The sequence below is a fragment of the Bubalus kerabau genome, chromosome 21, assembly GCF_029407905.1.
Source record: "Bubalus kerabau isolate K-KA32 ecotype Philippines breed swamp buffalo chromosome 21, PCC_UOA_SB_1v2, whole genome shotgun sequence".
Taxonomy (NCBI): Eukaryota; Metazoa; Chordata; class Mammalia; order Artiodactyla; family Bovidae; genus Bubalus; species Bubalus kerabau.
In genome coordinates, this window is record NC_073644.1 from 53,091,848 (window position 1) to 53,112,398 (window position 20,551).

At 41.4% G+C, this 20,551-nt stretch overlaps 1 protein-coding gene across 1 annotated transcript; it reads left to right on the forward strand.

Annotated features, from left to right (window-relative positions):
* The first annotated feature begins 2,266 nt into the window (after positions 1 to 2,266).
* Positions 2,267 to 18,496, forward strand: SKA1 (spindle and kinetochore associated complex subunit 1). Its single transcript, XM_055559124.1, has 7 exons — positions 2,267 to 2,507; positions 3,813 to 3,908; positions 6,571 to 6,695; positions 8,196 to 8,293; positions 11,683 to 11,820; positions 16,597 to 16,766; positions 17,655 to 18,496. The coding sequence occupies exons 2-7, from the start codon at positions 3,824 to 3,826 to the stop codon at positions 17,801 to 17,803; spliced, it is 765 nt and encodes a 254-aa protein (XP_055415099.1). The 5' UTR covers positions 2,267 to 2,507; positions 3,813 to 3,823; the 3' UTR covers positions 17,804 to 18,496.
* The last annotated feature ends 2,055 nt before the right edge of the window (positions 18,497 to 20,551 follow it).

A 20,551-nucleotide genomic window follows, 5' to 3' on the forward strand; every position in this document is an offset into this window, starting at 1 on the left:
AATCTAAGTATTCATACATTTATTACAAAGGTTAAGTAGGATAACATGTAAAATGCCTAAATTAGAATAAGTATCGCATAAATGTTAACTGATGTTATTGTTGTTATTATTTTCCCCTGAAGACTAGAGTTCACATTACTTTTGCTCATATTTCTTGCAAGGAACAGTCCAGCAATTTCTTACATCTTGCTCTTTCCATCTTTTTTCCCTCTTGAATATATGTGGTCCTAACTCTGAAGAAGACAGGTTTTTGTTTTATATCTCCCTGTCCCCATTGTCTCATAAATGTTGCTAGATTTTCCTTTGAGAAATTACCTCTATCCTACTCTGAGACTCTGTAGGGTAAGGCTGTCCTGGCTTCCAACTCCAGGATGTCTAATGAATCAGACCATTTCAAATGGACTGATTGACTCAGGAGTGAGTAGATGACCCAAGTCAGGCTGATGAGATTCAGTCCTGGGGTTTTTGCTAGATCTCTTAGGAAAGCGAGAACTGCTAACCCATTAGGGTATAAATCTGGAGATACTAGTGGTCATCATAAGGAACAGGCTGCCTGAGAATGGAACCAACACAGAGGAACACATAACTGAGAGATGGTTTCCTAAAGGTATGAGTACCTGGGTTCAGCTGTAACTAAACACACACACACACATACACACTTTACAATTTTATAAGCCAAATAAAATCTTTTTCTTGCCTAAGTCAGTTTGGATTGAGTTTCTGTCATTGCAGCTGAAGGAGTCCTGCCAAGTGCCAGAGAGAAATCAGAAGTAGGCAGTATGATCCAATTGCTCATTTCTGTATTTTTTCCCCACATTTCCCCCTTCTCTTGTATTCAGTGCCTTTAAACTATCTTCTTCTTCATTTTTTTCGCGGGAAATAATCTGATAATTTTGTCTTTGATACTGCAGGGTGAATTTCTGTTATTATGTTATTTTTTGTAGAATTGATATTTTAAGCTGTACATTTAGCTCTACAATGAAAGGCTTTGATCCTGCTATAGGATTTTAGCTCTAAATATGAAGGTGTGTTCTGATCAAAAGAGATTTAAGAAATGTATCAACCAAATAACAATTTGTAAATCTTGTTGGAATTCTATTTTAAAAAACCAAGTTTTTAAAAATAAACACTTTTTAAAAAGTTTCTGTCTTAACAGATAAACATGGAAATGTTTTTAGGTGAAAAGATACATTTGAGATATGTTTCAAAATATTCTGGGAGGCAAGGGGTGGGAGGAGATGAAGTATAGCTGAAACAATATTTGCTGTAAATTAATAGTGGTCAAAACCCAATGATGGGTTAAGTATGGGGTTCATTGTACTCTCCTAATTGTGTATGTTCAAAACTTTCAATAATAAAAGACTTTTAGAGAATAATAAGTAGAAATGGCCAAGGCAGCTGTTCACTGCCCCCAGAATCTCTGTTCTCCTTCTCGCTTACAAGAAGAACCCTTTATTGTTGAGGATGCAATGTAACTATCCAGATTTTTTTTTAATTTTAATGATTTTTTTTTTCTAGTCTCCCTTGTAGATGTGAGTGACCAATGGAAAGCAGATAGGACTCATTAGTTGTGGTTTCTAGGAATACTCTTTAAAGGTGCTGCTTCAGCTAGTTCTCTCTCAAAGAACTGAGAAAGGTACTGACAGTTATTTTGCATCACAGGAAAACTTCACGCCAGAATGCATGATGCCATGGGCATGGGTGGAAAAGATAGACAGAACTTGGGTCCGTGATGACTGTGTAGCTGCCACACCAGCCCTGGGCAACTTTTCCTCTTTTTTTACAGAGAATTAAACTTTTTTTTTTTAATTTGCATTTGCCCGTACAGAGTTTGTTAACTCCACGAAAGAAGAGAGTATCTCTCAATCTTATAGTTCACAAACTTGGCTGCTTTTTGGAAGTACCTGGTGTGCTTTTAAAAATGTTAAGGCTTGGATCCTACTTACAGTGTCTGAATTCATTGATTTAGGGTACAGCTTGGGCGCTGGAATTTATAAAAGCTGCCCTGGTGATTCTAATGTGCGGCCAATTTGGTGATCCAGTATTGAAGCTCGCGATTTGATCCCCCGAGCGCTGGGCCCTGGCTGGGGGGACGGTCAGGATTCGGTGACCGACTGAGATCACCTGTTTGTTACAACGCGGAGTCTGAGTGCTAAGTGTGTTGGTAGTCTTAGGCGCCGGAGCCAATCCGGCCCCGCCTTTTCCCCAGATCGGCCCCGCCCCCAGCCCGGGCCCCGCCCCGGCCCCGCCCAGCTGTGGCCCCGGATAAACGCGGAAAAGCGTGAGCCCGCTGAGCAGCCTTAGGGGTGCGGCTGTGCGCCTGCGCTGCGCCGAGTTCGGGAGTGCGGCTGTGCGCTTGCGCGGCACCGAGTACTAGCGGGCAGTTTGAATTTCGCTCCCGGAGCCAGGTCTCGAGATCGTACGCTTCCGACCGAGATTGGGTCGGGGAGGGGGCGGTGTCTCGGCGCCTCGCGACCCCACGCCCTTTGCTCCCGGACCCGCACGAGGTTAGAGTCTGGTGTTGAAGATCCCCGCCCCCCTTCGGAAGCGGGCATTGTTTAGGCGGGGCGGGGGGCCGGGGCGGCGCGGGCCGGGGTGAGGAGCGGGCCTTAGCCGCGTTAGCTGGAGTGGAGGCTCTATTTAGACCTTTTCACCTATCCTCGGACTTCCCTGCTGGCTTAAAGGGTAAAGCGTCTGCCCGCAATGCGGGAGACCCGGGTTCGATCCCTGGGTTGGGAAGATCCCCTGGAGAAGGACAAGGCAACCCCATTCCAGTATTCCTGCCTGGAGAATCCCATGGACGGAGGAGCCTAGTGGGCTATATATGTAATCCATGGGGTCACAGAGAGTTTGACACGACTGAGCGACTTCACTGCTCACTTTTTTCACTTTCTTTCACCTCCCTTGAAGTGAACGAACAGTACCTGATTTCTTTCCTTCCCCTCCTTCCGCCTCCTTGTGGGCTTTGCTGTGCTCAGTCGTGGCCGACTCTTTGCGACCCATAGAAGAGCCAGGCTTCTCTGTCCATGGGATTTTCCCGGCAAGAATACTGGAGGGGGTTGCCATTTCCTTCTCCTGGGTCCGCCTCCTTACCGACCCCAACAGTAAAGCCCCAGTCCCCACAGTATAGGAGAAATGCTTCCCTGGACCCGTTTCTTTGAACTTCCTGTGTTTTTTCCTTAAAATTCTCGGGTATTTAAGTTTTCAGAGAAAATACTGATGTTGTCTTTATGTATAAATAGCATATTTGTCCCCCTGAATCTCTGAGGAAATGACACAGTCTTGTCTTCTGTACCTTGCTTTGGGATGCACTGACTATAGAAAGCTCTAAGACGGGACATTGGTGATGGTTGTTCAGTCACTAAGTCGTGTCTGACTGTTTGCAACCCCATGAACTGCAGCACTGCCAGGGTTCCCTATCCTTCACCATCTCCCGGAGCTTGCTCAAACTCATGTCCATTGAGTCAGTGATGCCATCCAACCATCTCATCCTCTGTCATCCCCTTCTCCTGCCTTCAATCTTACCCATCCTGTGAGTCGGCTCTTTGCATCAGGTGGCCAAAGTATTGGAACTTCAGCATCAGTCCCTCCAATGAATATTAAGTATTGATTTCCTTTAGGATTGACAGGTTTGATCTCCTTGGTTAGAAACTGAATTTTGTAGAATTGAAAGATATTGCTCATGAGTTTTTGTACTTTGTTTTCCAGGAGATGTGACTTACTGGATATTTACCATTCTTAGATTTTGAAAGTGAACAGAAATTTGTTTGTTTTTTTTTTTGTAAATGTGTTTATATATTTTTTTTCTTCAGAGGCTTAAAGGATGGCCTCAGATCTGGAACAATTATGCTCTCATATTAATGAAAAGATCGGCAATATTAAAAAGACTCTGTCATTGAGAAATTGTGGTAAGTAAAACAGATTCCACTGACTTTGTACATTCAAAATACATTTTGATTATTGCCCCACTTTGATATCTTATGCATGATTAAGTGAATGTATCTTAGAAAGGTAATTTTCAGTTTTGAATAGTGATTGTTAAAGCAGTCTGCTATCCGTATTTTGAATATTGCAGAGGATACTAAAATGTAAATTACATTGAACAATGAACTAGCTAATAATTACATTTACTTATTTATTTATATGTTTTTCTGAGACACACAAGGCTGAGTAGTAAGATTTTAAGGTTATGTTGAGTTCCTGATTCTAGAGCTAAGCAGAGATACTAAAAGATAAGGAAAAAACCAGAAATGGAAAACACCCACAGAGATAGAAGTATCCCATAACTCATGTTGCAGACTGCTTCGATAAGGAAGGTTATCAATATATATCAATATATATCACTAGGAAACAGCTAATTGACAATGAAATCAATTTTTTAAACATCCAGAAACTTGGAGGTTGTGACCATCTTCCAAAATATTTTGAAGTGCAGAGAAACAGGGGATCCTGGAAAAATATCGTTTACAAAAACAATGTGCTCTCCAGCCATATCTAGGAGAACTAAAGATTTGATAGGCAGAATTCCATCTGCAGAGGAGATCCTGTTGAACTTTTATTGTAGTTTGTATTTTGAATGGATAATTTTTTAAAAATTCAAAAATGAAATTATACTGTTGGAATGTCCGTTCAGATTATACATGTCCTTCTGAGACTTGCATAATTCTCCCTCCCTTGTCGAGAACCACTAATAAAGAGACTCATCCAGTTTACAGTTGGTGGCTATGTATCCTGTAGAAAGTTAAAGGTGAAGCAACTGTGGGTTCTTCTGTAGCCTCCAGTCTCATATGAGGAAACCGAGGCTCTAGAAGTCAGGTGACTTGCCCAGGTTCTCCTGCTTATCAGTGGTCACTTGGGACTACAGCTTTTGTGTCCTGATTCCCAGTATAGTACTTGTCTATTTCTATGCCATTTTTATTGAATAATCTAAAAAGGACATTTAAATCTTTAATAAGTAGTCTTTAGATTTTCTTTCTCAGAGCATGATTACTCTTGGATAGATATAACTTAGAGATTATCAAACTATCAAACCTTGAATTCAAATGACCCCATTGAAGCATGAGGCCTTGCAGAAGCAGTCTGACCTGTTAAGTTACTACACACTGGGTAACTGTCGTTTGCACGTGGGGAGAATAATTTGTCTGTTCGGTTCCGCAGCCTATTCAGGAAAGCCCAGTAATACATTTGCCACTTTGGCTGCTGTAATTTACTAGATTGCTACTATCAAAAGTAGTGAATTTACTTAGTGCACTTACTTTACTACAAATCAGCAAACAAGGCCCTAAAATTTAGGTGACTAGGTTATTTGAGATACCAGTATATCCAACCAACTGTTTCACCCCCTGAAATTAGTCTCAGCAGAGACATCAGTACTCTCATTTATTTGTTCATTTCTTTCAGCTGTTATGAACCTTCGGTCAAATGCTTTATTAGATTGTTGATTTGCAACAGCTTGCCTTTACTGAGTGCTTTACTAGGTTACAAGCAGAGCGCCCGCCCACTCCTCTTCTATGTACTTTCGTGCTTCTCAGGAATCCTCTGAGGGCAAGTGCTGGTGTCTCTACATGCCTAGAAACTCTAGCCATTTCACTCTGCATCTGTAATCTCCATGTGGTCAAATTTTGTTTTCACTTAGGCGTATTTCATGATTTGGTTGTTAGAAGAGAAGATGGAAAATATTTGGTTATGAGGATGGGTTTTCCTTTTGTGCTTTTGAGGTGCCCTTAAAAATTCTTTTTTTTTTTTTTTTTTTTCACTTCTTTTATTTCTAGGGAGGAAGTTTCTCTGGTTTTCCCATCCTTGTATCTATGAAGCTGGGGAGAGGGGCCCGGCGGTGGGGTTGGGAACTTTGAGAGCAGGCTACTCTCCCCTACCTCCCCCAGACACTTGCAGGCCAGTCCATTCGAATGTAAGCTTATCTTCCTGGCCAATGATTAGAATTTTTCAGGTTTACACATTCACAGGATATATCCCATGAAGAGAGTCCTGGCCTCCTTCGGGATTCTCACTTCTAGCATCCTGTGCTTTGAAGGCCCAAAGCCGGGACTCTTATCCCCATTAAAACCAAATATATTAGGTTGCTGAGGTTGACAACCTCCTCTCTCCAGCATTTCTCTGCACCTTGAGTCCCGCTTCTGCATGCCCCCCACCCCCTCATTAGGGCTACTGCAGCATCAGCTCATACATCCCACCTGGTCTGTGATTCTTTCTTCAAGTTGAAACTCTTGGAGATTTACTTTTTTTCTCCTAAGAGCCCAACTATGCATGCAAAAGGGTGTTTATTTTATCTAGCATTTCTAAGTGCTTTATTACAGTGGAAGAATTTTCCAAAAACAAAAGATTCAAGGGATACTTTGTATTTACCTCCTCCTCCCTTTTTTCTCATATTACTTAGTAACGAGTTCTTAAGATTATTCATGGAGACAAGTCCTAGGGGCTGAAACATTGTTCTTTCTTCACCCTCAGTGTCCCTTTTTGGTAAGGCTATGTTGGAAGAGTTCCCTTGGCTACATGTAGGTTTTATGGTTTTCTGTAGGTTTTATTTTCCATTTTATCTTTGTTTATTAATAGGGCAAGAACCTACCTTGAAGACCATTTTAAATAAAATAGGAGATGAGATCATTGTAGTAAATGAACTTCTAAATAAATTGGAATTGGAAATTCAGTATCAAGAACAAACCAACAGTTCCCTCAAGGTAATGGTTTTTCTAGTGATGAAACAAAATAAAAAAGGGAGTTAATATAAACACCTAATCACCAGGGAATTCTTAAGGATTCTTTATGTTTATAATGTTGTTAGCTTTGATTATTAACAGTAAAGAGTACTATTTGCATTTTATTTTCCCAGTGTAAAGGACTCCAGAGTTCCAGAGGTATTTCTTTCTCCATGCTAGTTAGGGAATATTTCCTAAATAATTCTTGGGAGGTTTAATTTAAATAAATGATCTCCTGTGGTGTGGGAGGAATGCCTGCCCTGAGATGAGGAGACATGGTCTCCCACCATGGCTCCCCCAGCACGTTCTGCCACCCTAAGAAAGTCATTTTTCCTCTTGGAGTCTCAGTGCCCTTAACTGAAAAGTAACGGGTCATACTGAAGTATTTCTTGTGTCCCTTCTATTCTGCATTTCTTTCTCTATTTCTACAGATTGTAGTGTAAGGATTCTCAGGTAAAAAAACCACTTGAGCCTCATTCACACACACATTTTGTTCTAAATAAGCCTTTACCTAATAAAAATGCTTCTGATAGGATGGGGAAAGAGTCTGTACCATAATTACCTCGTGCTCTTAGAGCCACTGATAAGTTCAGTGGGATTGATCAAGGTGGCCTCTATAGTCCTTTTCGAGCGTTATAATCCTCAGTGTCTGTAAAGATTTTTCAGGGGATTTTCTGTAGCACTGGACATGATTATGCCTATCCTGCTGTTGGTTGAAATGAGATCAGTATCTCTGAACATGATCCAGATCTTTAAAAGAAAGATGTCATACAAATTCAAAACAAACTAATAATGGTTACATTTCTACCTTGCCCAATAAGGCCCAGGGTTAGGTGTGGGTTTAGAGAAGGTCCAACTCAGGATTAAAGCCTATTTGGAATTTTTGTTTACATGATGACTGAAAATCAGATGACAGGGATCCAAAGGTACAGAGTAGTTTTTCTTATTACATTTCCATGAGTTCATAACCTCAGATTCTTGGGAAAGTTAAATAAAGACAACACAAAATGAAGGCAGTTATGATCAAGTAGAAATTTTCATTAAGCTAGAATATACAAAGCCTTCCTAAGCAATATCTCGTCCTTGCATTCCAGGAATGTATTATCATTTGGTGCCGGGGAATGCTTGCTAAGTCAACAAAAGCACTTTTACCAGAATGACAAGCGTAAATCTTTCATATACTTTTTAGTTGCTTCCCAAGGTTGAAGTATTTTAGAAAACATAAACGTCAATCCCGCCTGTTGTAATGTTATTCTAGCAATTGTTCCTTGAACAAATCCAGTAGAGAAAAATAATGTCACCATCCCAAGTCAGCTCTGGAAACCAAAGGGCTCCTTTTAAATATTGCGGAGTTCAGTGCTTTTTAACCCCTTCCGCTCAGCATCACTGGAATTGTACTCAGTCTTTCCTGCTCTTTTTAACATGTTAAAACACACACAGGCAGGACAGATGCTTATTTGTGAGCTTTTTTCTTTTTTAAAGGAGCTCTTTGAATCTCTCGAAGAAGATTATAAAGATGTGGAGCATCTCAAAGAAAACATCCCTCCCCATTTGCCTCAAGTAACAGTTACCCAGAACTTGTAAGTGTGTTTATAATTATTTTTACTCTCTGGACATATAAAACTATTAAAACAAGCATTTTAGATCTTTTTGCTTTTCGATATACTTGCAGTTTTGTCAGTGATTATCCAGTTTTGTTTTGTTTGCACTTACATGAGAAATAATCTTTCCCCCATCTTTACCAGTTTTCTTATCCCACTGTCACTAGGGAAAATGTGCTGCCTCTTTCCCAAGGATCAGTCCCTCAGAGCAGAGTTTGTTAACATCGGCTCTGTTGACATTTGAGGTCAGATAGTTCTTTTTTGTAAAAATAGCATATTTAGCAGCATCCCTGCTCTCTTCCAATTGAGTATCAGTAGCTCTCCGGTACCCTCCTCCCATGGGCACCCTCCACCCCGGTGGTGACAATGGAAAATGCCTTCAGACATTGAGGGGTGGAAAATCTCCCCTGACCCTTGAGAAACACCGCCTTAGGGTAAAAATAAACTTAATGAGCCTCCTATCTTAAAAATAGCTCAAGGAACAAAGGCTCAGCTCTGTTTTTACCCTGAAACTCCTGTCCTGCCTCTCTTGCCTATTCACTGCTAGTAGATGTTCTTGCCTGCCCTTTCTCCTGAAGCCCCTAAAACCTAGCTTTTGACTGTTAATTACTACCATACTTATGAAAATGATTGCGTGAAGGTCACAAAGAGGTAAAAACAATTACCTCTTCAGCCCTGATTCTTTTCTGGTTTTATTTTGCTGCTCATTTTTTAGAAATGATGCTGTCTGCCCTACTGGGCTTTCTTAGTTGTCTTCCTACATCTTTGACTAGGCTGCCTCCCTTTTCTCTGCCCTCCTTTAAGTTACAAGTGTCTCCTAAGACACTGTTACTTAACACTGTTATTAATGCTCTCAGATGTCCACCTCAAGCCTTGACATGGCCTCTGGTTCAGCTGTTTGAACTGCTTGCTGGGAGTTTGAACAGTTCACAAATGAGCTGTTCTCTCTTCCAGGTTTGCGTATGTGAGACTAAATTGGCTATCTCCTTGTTACCTACCCATCACCTAGACAGGAATAGGCGTCTTTAACCTCTCTCTCTGTCCTGTAGCCCCTTGGCCTCTGCAGGGTTTTGTCTGCCTATGCCCTCCCTCTCATTGTCTGGCTCCATGAGATCTTTCATCATCTTTTGTCTTTATGATTTGGGAGTTACTTGTGTTTTGTCTTTCAAGTATTTCTCCACTGCCATCTCTCCAGTCCTCTGCCACCAAAATTGTATTTCTTTTTTTAATTTTATTGAAGTATAGTTGATTTACAAAATTGTATTTCTAAAAGGGGGTCCCCTTGTATACCATGACTAACTTAACTATTTTAACTTTTGAAATGGATCATATATACAGAAAAGTAAATGAAGTATTATTAGTGCAAATTAAAGGAGAATAATAAACATCAGTGAATCTACCAGTCAGATTAAGAAATAGGACACTGCCAGTACCTACAACACTTCTTCTGTTGCAGATTCTCCTTCTATCAAAGAGGTAATCACCCTGGCATTTGTGATAATCACAGTTTTGTGTATGTGTTTCCACCAACAATATACTGCTTAAATTTGAAAACTAAAAGGAAAGCATGAATCTTGCTGTGTAGGAAAAGAGCCGTGTTGCTGCTGATAGCTGAAGGTCTCCAGGAAATAAGCTCAACAGAGTCCCTGGCGTGCCAGGGTACCTTGGAATTTCCCTCCAAGAAGAGAAAATTAGGGAGTTCCTTGGCAGTCCAGTGGTTAGGACTTAGTGCTTTCACTGCCACGGACCAGATTCAATCCCTGGTCAGGGAACTAAGACCCCACAAGCTGAGCAGTGTGGCCAAAAAAAAAAAAAGGAAGAGAAAATTAGTGGGCAGGGTCATGAATGAATGGAGGAAGAAAGGACATCTTGGTATATCTGCCAGGTCTATTGGGCTGGACATTGGACACCCAGCAAGAATGTGGCCCAAGGAGTAGGGGGGATTTTCTTCTAAACTCACTATGGCCTAGGTTCAGCTTTCAGGGCCAGGTCACAGCAGAACCTTTGTATAGGTAGAAAAGGTTTTTTTTAGCTGATGCACACAGCAGGACCTGAGAACAGGTAAGAATCAACCAAGCTCAGCATGGAGTCTCAGGTTAGGATTCATGTAAGGATGATGCTTGGAGAAGGCGTTGGCACCCCACTCCAGTACTCTTGCCTGGGAAATTCCATGAACAAAGGAGCCTGGTGGGCTGCAGTCCATGGGGTCGTGAAGAGTCGGACAGGACTGAGCGACTTCACTTTCACTTTTCACTTTCCTGCATTGGAGAAGGAAATGGCAACCCACTCCAGTGTTCTTGCCTGGAGAATCCCAGGGACGGGGGAGCCTGGTGGGCTGCCATCTATGGGGTTGCACAGAGTCAGAGACGACTGATGTGACTGAGAAGCAGCAGCAAGGATGATGCTACAAGCATTGGGCATCTTCACCTTCACAGCCTGTCACACGGTTGTCTCCTTGTCACACTGCCTCCGTCAGGCCTGGTTGCTGTCTGTGTCTGGTTCTCAGCTATCATCTTGGGATCTCACTTCCTTGTCCTTGGGATTCCCTTTGTATACTCCTGGGTTGGATCATTTCTTTCCTGTATCCCCTTTTCTGTTTGGAGAAGTCAAGCCAACCTGACTTGCTGCTGGCACTGGGGTTTCTTCCTTCCCTGGCAGTTAAACAGCCTAGAAGCTATAGCCCATTCCTGGACTCTACTAATGCAGAAGGAGCTGTATTAGGCTTCTCACCCACACCAAAAAATGGTGTGACCCTAGGGTACCCATGTTCATTGCTGGCAACTGAAATGAGTCTGCAGCAGGTGGGACTGATATTAGCAACCAATGGGGTAAATTAGAAGTATAAGATGATTGATGTTTCCACATCCAGAAATAGGGAAATCAGAAAGAGACGTTTAGAGGTTAAATTCAGCTTCACACATACTGACTTTGAGGAGCCAGTGAGATAACAGATGAAGATGTTTGGCATCTGTATTATTTGCCCCATATTTTGTGTGCATAAATAATGTAATTATGTTACTGAAGATTTGGGAACTTAATTTTTCAGTGTTCTCTCCACTATTCAAAAAAAACCTTTTTTTTTGGCTGAGCCATGGGGCATGTGGGATCCTAGTTCCCTGAGCAGGATTGAACCCGTGCCCATTTCATTTGAAGCTTTTGGAGTCTTAACCACTGGACCACTGGGGAAATCCCTTCACTATTCAAATCTTCAAAGCATTAGCAGTAGGGATAGAAAACGAAAATGTTGCCTATAAAATTATAACAAGATGGAAAAATTATAAGACCAGTGCTTAATACTAGTCATTTTCAGTTGCAAAGCCTCCTACTATGCCCCAGAATTCTGACAATTGTGTGTCTCTGTTCTGTAGTGTTAATGGATCAGATCTTGACCCTGAAGAATCCATCAAAGTTGAGGAACCTGCACCCACAAAGAAGCCTCCCAAAGAACAAAGAAGTATTAAAGAAATGCCATTTATAACTTCTGATGAGTTTAATGGCATTCCTGCGTGAGTATTTGAGATAAATTTTAACATTCAGCTCTTTAGTAATCAGCATACATGATTGTTTGTCATAAACCTTGAATATATTATTTGTAACATGCTGTGTTCCAGTATTGATCTTTTCTAAAATAGTTTTACATTATGCTGCAGGAATCTTTTGTGGAAGATCCTTAAATTTTTGTTTTTTATTTAGTTGTAAAACCTAGTCATAGATCTAGAGATGGATCAATTTGTTCCTGAGTCCTCTTAGGGTCATTTTATGATACAGATTTTTTATCCAATTACATTGTAGAAGTAGCCTCAGTTTTGCTACAGTTTTAAGGAAAAGGAGTATGTTGTATAGATTTTGAAATAGCACAGAGAGAGCTCTGTTTGATTTCCATTTGTCCATTAACTTGTGCCACACACTTGTTTGAGTCTGCTCTATTCTGGGCTCTGGGTCACTGAAGAGAAGAATACAGGGGTGAATGGGACAAGATGCTTCCCCCCAGTAAGGACTCCATTGCTCTTCATAGAAGACATTAATGGGGAACCAATTATGGAAATCCATGTTTTAAACTCATAATTCCAGGGCTTCACATCTTGGCTTTATATTATTGCATTTCTTCTTATTTTCTTATACAAATCATGCATGTTGTTAATGTTTGTTGTGAGACTGATAACTCATCTGTAATTCCACCCCTCAGACAAGATAGAGTATTTCCTTCTGTATTTTAATTTCACCTACATAACAAGTTGTTTCTAATTGTTATTACAACAGTGTAGTTATTCTATGAATATAATTTACTTTTTTTTATTGAGCATTTTTCCATCATTAACTGTCATCGAAAACTTGGGTGTTAATAGTTGTATAATATTTTATGGTGTGGCTGCTCTATAAGCTATTTAAGCATGACTTTATCAAATATTTGGGTTGACTGTGTTGTTATGAAGAATGGTGCAGTAAAATTTCTTTTACACAGGTCTATTTTGTAATTCCCTTATTATTATTATTTCCTTGAGATAGAGTCCTAGGAGGAGACTCCCCAGGGCAAAGAGCATGGTTATTTTACTTGCCTGAGAGTTGTCCATCCAGATTTTTTTTTTTTAGGTTTACAGAAAAATTGAGCAGATTGAACAGTGTTCTCATAACTGAAAAAGTTTCCCCTATTGCTGACATCTTGCATTAGTGTGGTAAATTAGTTACTATTGCTAAACCAGTCTAGATACTGTTAACTAGATATTAACTACAGTCTGTAGTTTGCAGTAGGGTTCACTCTTTGTGTTGTGTAGTCTGTGGATTTTGTCAGGTGTGTGATGTCACGTCTCCACTGTTACGATATCATACAGAATAGTTTCACTGCCCTAAAAATTCCCTGTGCGCCTCCATTTCATCTCTCCCCCTGAGACCCTGTCAGCCACTCATCTTTTTATTGTCTCTATAGTTTTCCCTTTTCCAGAATGTCATACAGTTGAAATTATACACTGTTGCCTTTTTGGACTGGCTTCTTTCACTTAGTAATACACATTTAAGATTTCTCTAGTGTCTTTTTGTGACTTGATAGCTCATTTCTTTTTATCGCTGACTCTGATACTGGGAGGGATTGGGGGCAGGAGGAGAAGGGGACGACAGAGGATGAGATGGCTGGATGGCATCACTGACTCGATAGACATGAGTCTGAGTGAACTCTGGGAGTTGGTGATGGACAGGGAGGCCTGGCGTGCTGCGATTCATGGGGTCGCAAAGAGTCGGACACGACTGAGCGACTGAACTGAACTGAATATTCCATTGTGTAGATGTAGTAGTTTGTTTATCCATTCATCTGTGGAACATTTTGGTTACATCCGGTTTGGGGCAGTCATGACTAAAGCTGCTGTAAACGTTCACGGGCAGGTTTTTGTGTGGACATGTTTTCAGCTCACTTGGGTAAATACCTAGGAGTGTGATGGCTGGATCATATGGTAAAACTGTTCAGCTTTGTAAGAAGCTGTGAAGCTGTCTTCCCTAAGTAGCTGTACCATTTTGCATTCCCAGCAGAACAAGAGTTCTGTAGCTCCATATCCTTGCCTGCGTTTAGTTTTGTCTGTTGTTTTCTATTTTAGCTGTTGTAGTCAGTATAATGTACCTCATTGTTTTAATTTTCAGTTTCCTGTTGACATATGATATTGAGCATCTTTTCATATACATAGTTGCCCCTTGAAAAATATATGGCAGTTTCACAAATCTGAGACTCGGAATGAGGCTGACATTTTAGTTTTTTTGTTTGTTTTGGCCGCTCAGTCATTTCCTTTGTTGACAGCTTTATGTGATTAAAATTGTTTGATGCTATTTGGTTTTCTAAATTGTTGTTGTTGCCAAGAACAAATGGCTGTGAGGAACAGTGCAGTAGAAAGGTCTTTAGAAAATGCTTTCTTGGGGACTTCCCTGGTGGTTCAGTGGTTAAGAATCCACCTTGCAGTGCAGGGGATGTGGGTTCAATCCCTGGTCAGGGAACTACGATCCGACATACCTCAGAGCAGCTAAGCCCATGTGCCACAACTACTGAACCCACGTGCCACAACTACAAAGTCTGTGTACCACAGCAAGAGATCCCACGTGACGCAGTGAAAGTCTGCCTGCTGCAAATAAGACCTGCTGTAGCCAGGTAAATACATAGATAAAAGAAGATGCTTCCTTGTAGGGAGGATATTGAAGTAGTCATGGTAGAGTATTCGTTTTTAAACTAAGATTATTTAACAAATGAGAGACGTTAGAAGGTTAGGATAAGAAGAATGTGTTCCAAGCATGGGACTTTGATTCATTTATCTTTAAAAAGTTGATACTGAGGCGCAATTTAAAGTGGAAAACACTTGTTTTGAGGAAAGTAGAGGATAGTTCACATGGTTGACTCATTGGAAAAGACTCTGATGCTGGGAGGGATTGGGGACAGGAGGAGAAGGGGACGACAGAGGATGAGATGGCTGGATGGCATCACTGACCCAATGGACATGAGTCTCAGTGAACTCCGGGAGTTGGTGATGGACAGGGAGGCCTGGCGTGCTGTGATTCATGGGGTCACAAAGAGTCGGACATGACTGAGCGACTGATCTGATCTGATCACATGGTTTAAAGCAGGGGTCCCAATCTCCAGGGTCTAATGCCTGATGATCTGAGGTGGAGCTGATGTAGTAATAATAGAAATAAAATGCACAATGAATGTATCACACTTGAATCATTCCCCAAATCATCCTCCCCTACCCTGCCCGACCCGGTCTGTGGAAAAATCATCTTCCATGAAACTGGTCCCTGGTGCCAAAAAGATTGGGGACTGCTAGTTTAAAGGAATTTCATTGTGTTGAGCTGTGGCATCAACTGTTTGTGGAAATTGTGGTTAAAAAAAATGAGTGGAGGAAATGAATTTAGAAAAGAGAATAATGGTTTTGGTCAATATGAATATTTTTCTTTAAACATTTATATATTATTTTATATTAAGAAACTTTCAATTAGAAAACTGCCCCTTTTAACAGAGGGGAAGGTCAGAGTTTAATATAATGAATCCATGGTTTGTTGAAGGGAAAAGGGAAGCAGATCATGAAAATTTTGTTTTGGGTATATACAGACCACTCAAAATCGAAGGTCTCCTATTCTTATATTCTAAGACTGTGATTGGCATCACTGACTCAATGGACATGAGCTTGAGCAAACTCCAAGAGATAATGAAGGCCAGGGAACCCTGGCATGCTACAGTCCATGGGGTCGTAAGAGTCAGACAGAACTCAGTGACTGAACAACAAGAAGACTCTGGTGACTGGGAGGACAGGCAGGAAGGAGACTGAATTGGAAGAATAGGCTTTAGAGTCAAAGAGACAATGCTTAATCCACCTGCCAATGCAGGAGACACAGGAGATGCATGTTCAACCCCTGGGACGGGAAGATCCCTTGAAACAGGATCCCAGTATTCTTGCAGGCTTCCCTGGTGGCTTAGATGGTAAAAAATCCACCAGCAATGCAGGAGACCTGGGTTCAATCCCTGGGTTGGGAAGATGCCCTGGAGAATGGAATGGCTATCCACTCCAATATTCTTGCCTGGAGAATTCCACAGACAGAGTATCCTGGTGGGCTATAGTCCGTGGGGTCACAAAGTGACTGAGTGACTTTCACATTCACTTTCAGATAGTACTTAAGGCCATTTGAGCGTGAAACGAGTGAGGCTGTCCATCCTTCTCCTCTGCCAGGCAGCTTAACTTCCGGGCCCTCTGATCCCTTTGCAGCCCGTCCACCATCAATTCTTCTTTGTTGGCTCTTCATCTCTGTTGTCTTCTTTGTCATTTTCCCTTCCTCCTCCCTTTTTTTTGTTTTCCCCTTTATTTCTCTGAGCAGATCTGTTTCTGCAGAAAACTGCAGTGGTATGAGTTATATAATTATTAATACTAAAATTTTTCTTCCCCTTGTTTACAAACATTTTAAAATATTTAAATAAACTGTTATATTGGAATTAATCCATTGGAATCAGAGTCTGAGATTAAATTGTTAACTTAAATTGTTACAGTAATTCTGTAAGGAGTAGGGATAGAGATTTCTGCATCCAGATATAAGTAGGGGAGATAAGCACTAATACATTGTAGCCTCTACTTAATTTTTTAGTGGTTGAGACACAGCTAGTTTATTTGGAAGTTGCTATAAAATATTTTTCCAAAGAGTGCTAGTAGCTTGTATAAAGTAGCTTGACTGTATAAAGTCACCATATGTAAATATTTTTCTTCAAAGAAAACAATTTTGTATGATGATTCTTTTAAAAAATTAATCATTTTCTTTTTTTACAGGTACATGAAATCCCGCTTAACCTATTGTCACATTAATGATGTTATTAAAGAAATCAACAAGGCAGTTGTTAGTAAATACAAGATCCTACATCAACCAAAAAAGTCTATGAGTTCCGTGGCCAGAAATCTCTATCACAGATTTATTGACGAAGAAACGAAGGAAACCAAAGGTAAAATGAGAGTATATATATGTGTGTGTGTACATGTCAGCTGTTTGGAGTGTAACTAAATCATGAGAAACAAAACTAATTCCAGAAGATTCTAGCTCTAGAGAGGTGGTTCTCAACCAGGGGCAGTTTTCCCACCAGAGAATATTCTGCCATCTCTGGAGACAGTTTTGATTGTTAACACCTGGGGATGGGGATGCTCCTGGCACCTGGTGAGTAGAGACTAAGGGTCCCACTGAAGTACCCTATAGTGCACAGGGCAGCTCCGACAAAAAAGAATTATCCAGTCTAGAATATCTAGTCTAGATAATTATCTAGAATTATCTAGTCTAAAACAGTAGTAGTGCCGAGCCTCAGAAATACTGCATTGGAGTCTCTGACAGAATGATACCCAGTGTTTTCAGAATTAGAATAGTAATAACAGCTGGTGACGCTTAGGTAACACTTACTATGTGGCAGAGAGTGTACTAAGGGCTTTAGTCCTCACAGCATCCTTATGAGTTGTGTACTATTAATACTCTTATTTTACAGATGAGGAAGACTTCAGTTCCTTGCCCTAGGTCAGTCAGTTGAGTGATAAAGCTGCCGTGGGTTTCTGGGTTACAATCTCTTAACCACTACCATATTGCTTCTTGAAAAGTGAATTGTTCAAAAGATACCGGCAGATAGCCAGTGATAAAATAAGCAAGGCCGCACTGCTGAAATGCTACAGTAAACATTATGCAACTTCAGTTGAAAGAGTAATTATTTTAGCAAGAATACCAGTTCTCACTTTGATTCAATGATGATAGTCAAAATCATTAATGTCACTCATAGTCATAATGTAATATATTAAAGACTCATCTTGAAAGTTGTCCTAATAAAAATTAGCACTCATATCTTTACTTTCAGGTCATTATTTTGTAGTGGAAGCTGACATAAAGGAGTTCACAGCTTTGAAAGTCGACAAGAGGTTTCATGTGATACTGAATATTTTACGACACTGCCGGAGGCTATCAGAGGTCCGAGGGAAAGGGCTCACCCGATATGTTATAACATAATGTCCTTGTGAGCTTTTGAACCAGCTAACAGGGTTTAGAGGCTGTTCCTATAGTTTGCTTACATGTAATTTTTTAATACATAATTTTTTTAGCTTTTTCATTCTTTTTTTGTTTCTTCTAAAAATAAAGCATGTATATTTAAAAATCCACTACCTTACAGTAAGTCCGTAATCACCTACCATGTGAGCCTCTCTTCTAGGCATACAGTGGAACTAAGAAATGTTCCTGTTTAGTTTTCTTGTTCAGTGACAGTGTCGCCAAGTCCCAGTAAGAGGGATGCAGATAAAAGCCAAAGTTCAAGAAGAGAAGATCAAGGAAGACCGGCTCTTTGGAATTAAAGTTCATTAGTGTCTATATTCCATCCTATAGAATGATGATATTTCAGGCTATAGTCAGAAGTTGGATATGAGGGCAGCCCATTGATCCTGGGTCGGGGAGATCCCCCGGAGAAGGGAAAGGCTGCCCACTCCAGTATCCTGGCCTGGAGAACTCCACGGACTGTGTGGTCGACGGGGTCACAAAGAGTCGGACACGGCTGAGCGACTGTCACTTTGTTCACTTTGGTCCGTGTGGTTTTCTGCTTTCCCATATGTGGTTAAGGAACAGCCTGCCTGAAATGCATTCAGTGTAAATCAGTCTGTAAACATCAACCTGTAATGAAATTGTAATAAAAGTATATTGAGATGAAAAAGATGATAAGATGTGCGAGCAGATTGATAGTGGTCACGGAAAATGGGTGGTTGGATTGTAAGAATTTAATGGAGTTTTACTTCCACACTTGGGGAGACTGTTAGTCTAATCTGTGTCTTAGTGTTCTCTAGAGAAACCGAATCAACAGGCTATCTATCTGTCTATGTGAAGTGAATTGAAAGTCACTTAGTCATGTCCAACTCTTTGTGACCCCATGGACTATACAGTCCATGGAATTCTCCAGGCCAGAATACTGGAGTGGGCAGCCTTTCCCTTCTCCAGGGGATCTTCCCAACCCAGGGATCAAACCCAGGTCTCCCACATTGCAGCTGGATTCTTTACCCGCTGAGCCACAAGGGAAGCCCAAGAATACCAGAGTGGGTAGCCTATCCCTTCTCCAGCAGATCTTTCCTACCCAGGAATTGAACCAGGGTCTCCTGCATTGCAGGTGGATTCTTTACCAACTGAGCTATCAGGGAAGCCCTTGATACTGGAGTGGGTAGCCTATCCCTTCTCCAGCGGATGTTCCCAACCCCAGAATCGAACCAGGGTCTCCTGCATTGCAGGCAGATTCTTTACCAACTGAGCTATCTATATCTGTGTCTATATCTATCTGTCTGTCTATCCATCTACCTCTAGTGGAGATTTATCATGAGGAATTGGCTCCTGTGATCATGGAGGCTGGGGGCCCCCCAGATCTGCTGTCTGCTAGCTGGAGGCCCGGGAAAGCCAGTGATTTATTCAGTCTGAGTGTGACAGCCTGAGAACCAGGGAAGCCAGGCCAGAGCAGGTGAGATGAGAAGTTGCAGTGAGGCAGGAAAATAAAAGAACACATTCTTCCCTCCTTCCTCCACCTTTTTTTCTACTCAGGTGCTTCCTGGATGGATGGGAAGATGCCCACCCACACAGGGAGGGAAGTCTGTTTCATTGAGTCCACTGATCCAGTGCTCATCTAATCTGGAAACACGCTGAAAGACACACCTAGAAATGATGTTTAATATGGGTGCCTGGCGGCCAGTTAATGCTCACAGTCTATGTCTGTGCCATCTGCTTGGCAGGCTGATCCTTGCAGCCGAGAAAGAAGTGGCCTGGTTAACACTCACTGTGATGACCCCAGAATACGTTAGCACTGCTTGTTTATTGTTATTCTTTTCTTTCTCCCTGAGTTAAATGCAGGTATGTTTAATTTTGACTAGACAGACCTTTGTTGGCAAAGTAATGTCTCTGCTTTTTAATATGCTGTCTAGGTTGGTCATAAAACTTACCTAGTCAAAGTTATGGTTTTTCCAGTAGTCCATGTATGGATGTGAGAGTTGGACTATAAAGAAAGCTGAGTGCCAAAGAATTGATGCTTTTGAACCATGGTATTGGAGAAGACTCTTGAGAGTCCCTTGGACTACAAGGAGATCCAACCAGTCCATCCTAAAGGAAATCAGTCCTGAATATTCATTGGAAGGACTGATACTGAAGCTGAAGCTCCAATACTTTCTCCACCTGATGCGAAGAACTGACTCATTGGAAAAGACCCGGATGCTGGGAAAGATTGAAGGCAGGAGGAGAAGGGGATGACAAAGGATGAGATGGTTGGATGGCATCACCGACTTGATGGACATGAGATCAACTTTGGGAGTCGGTGATGGACAGGGAAGCCTGGCGTGCTGCAGTCCATGGAGTTACAAAGAGTCGGACACGACTGAGTGATTAGAACTTCCTTTTCAACCAAAATGACAGGCTTGTTCTACTTACTTACTTTTGAAAATAACATTTTCTTAAAATCCAATTTTGAAAGGACTTTGTGGTCCTGGCCTCTTTGCCCTCAGACCCATTCCTTGCCCTTTCTCTGCCCCCCATCTTCTGCAGTAACATCAGTAGCTCACAGCCCAGAAGCACCCGTGCAGTCCAGTGCCCCCGTAGCATGGCCCTCTCTAGAACTTTATGCCCTGAACCTCGTCACAGCTTTCTGCTGCAGGTCTCACAGCCTGGAGGGGAACGAATTCCAGCTGACTCCAGCTGAATTCCACAGAGCCTGACACCTGGTTTACCACCGTCTAGTCCTAC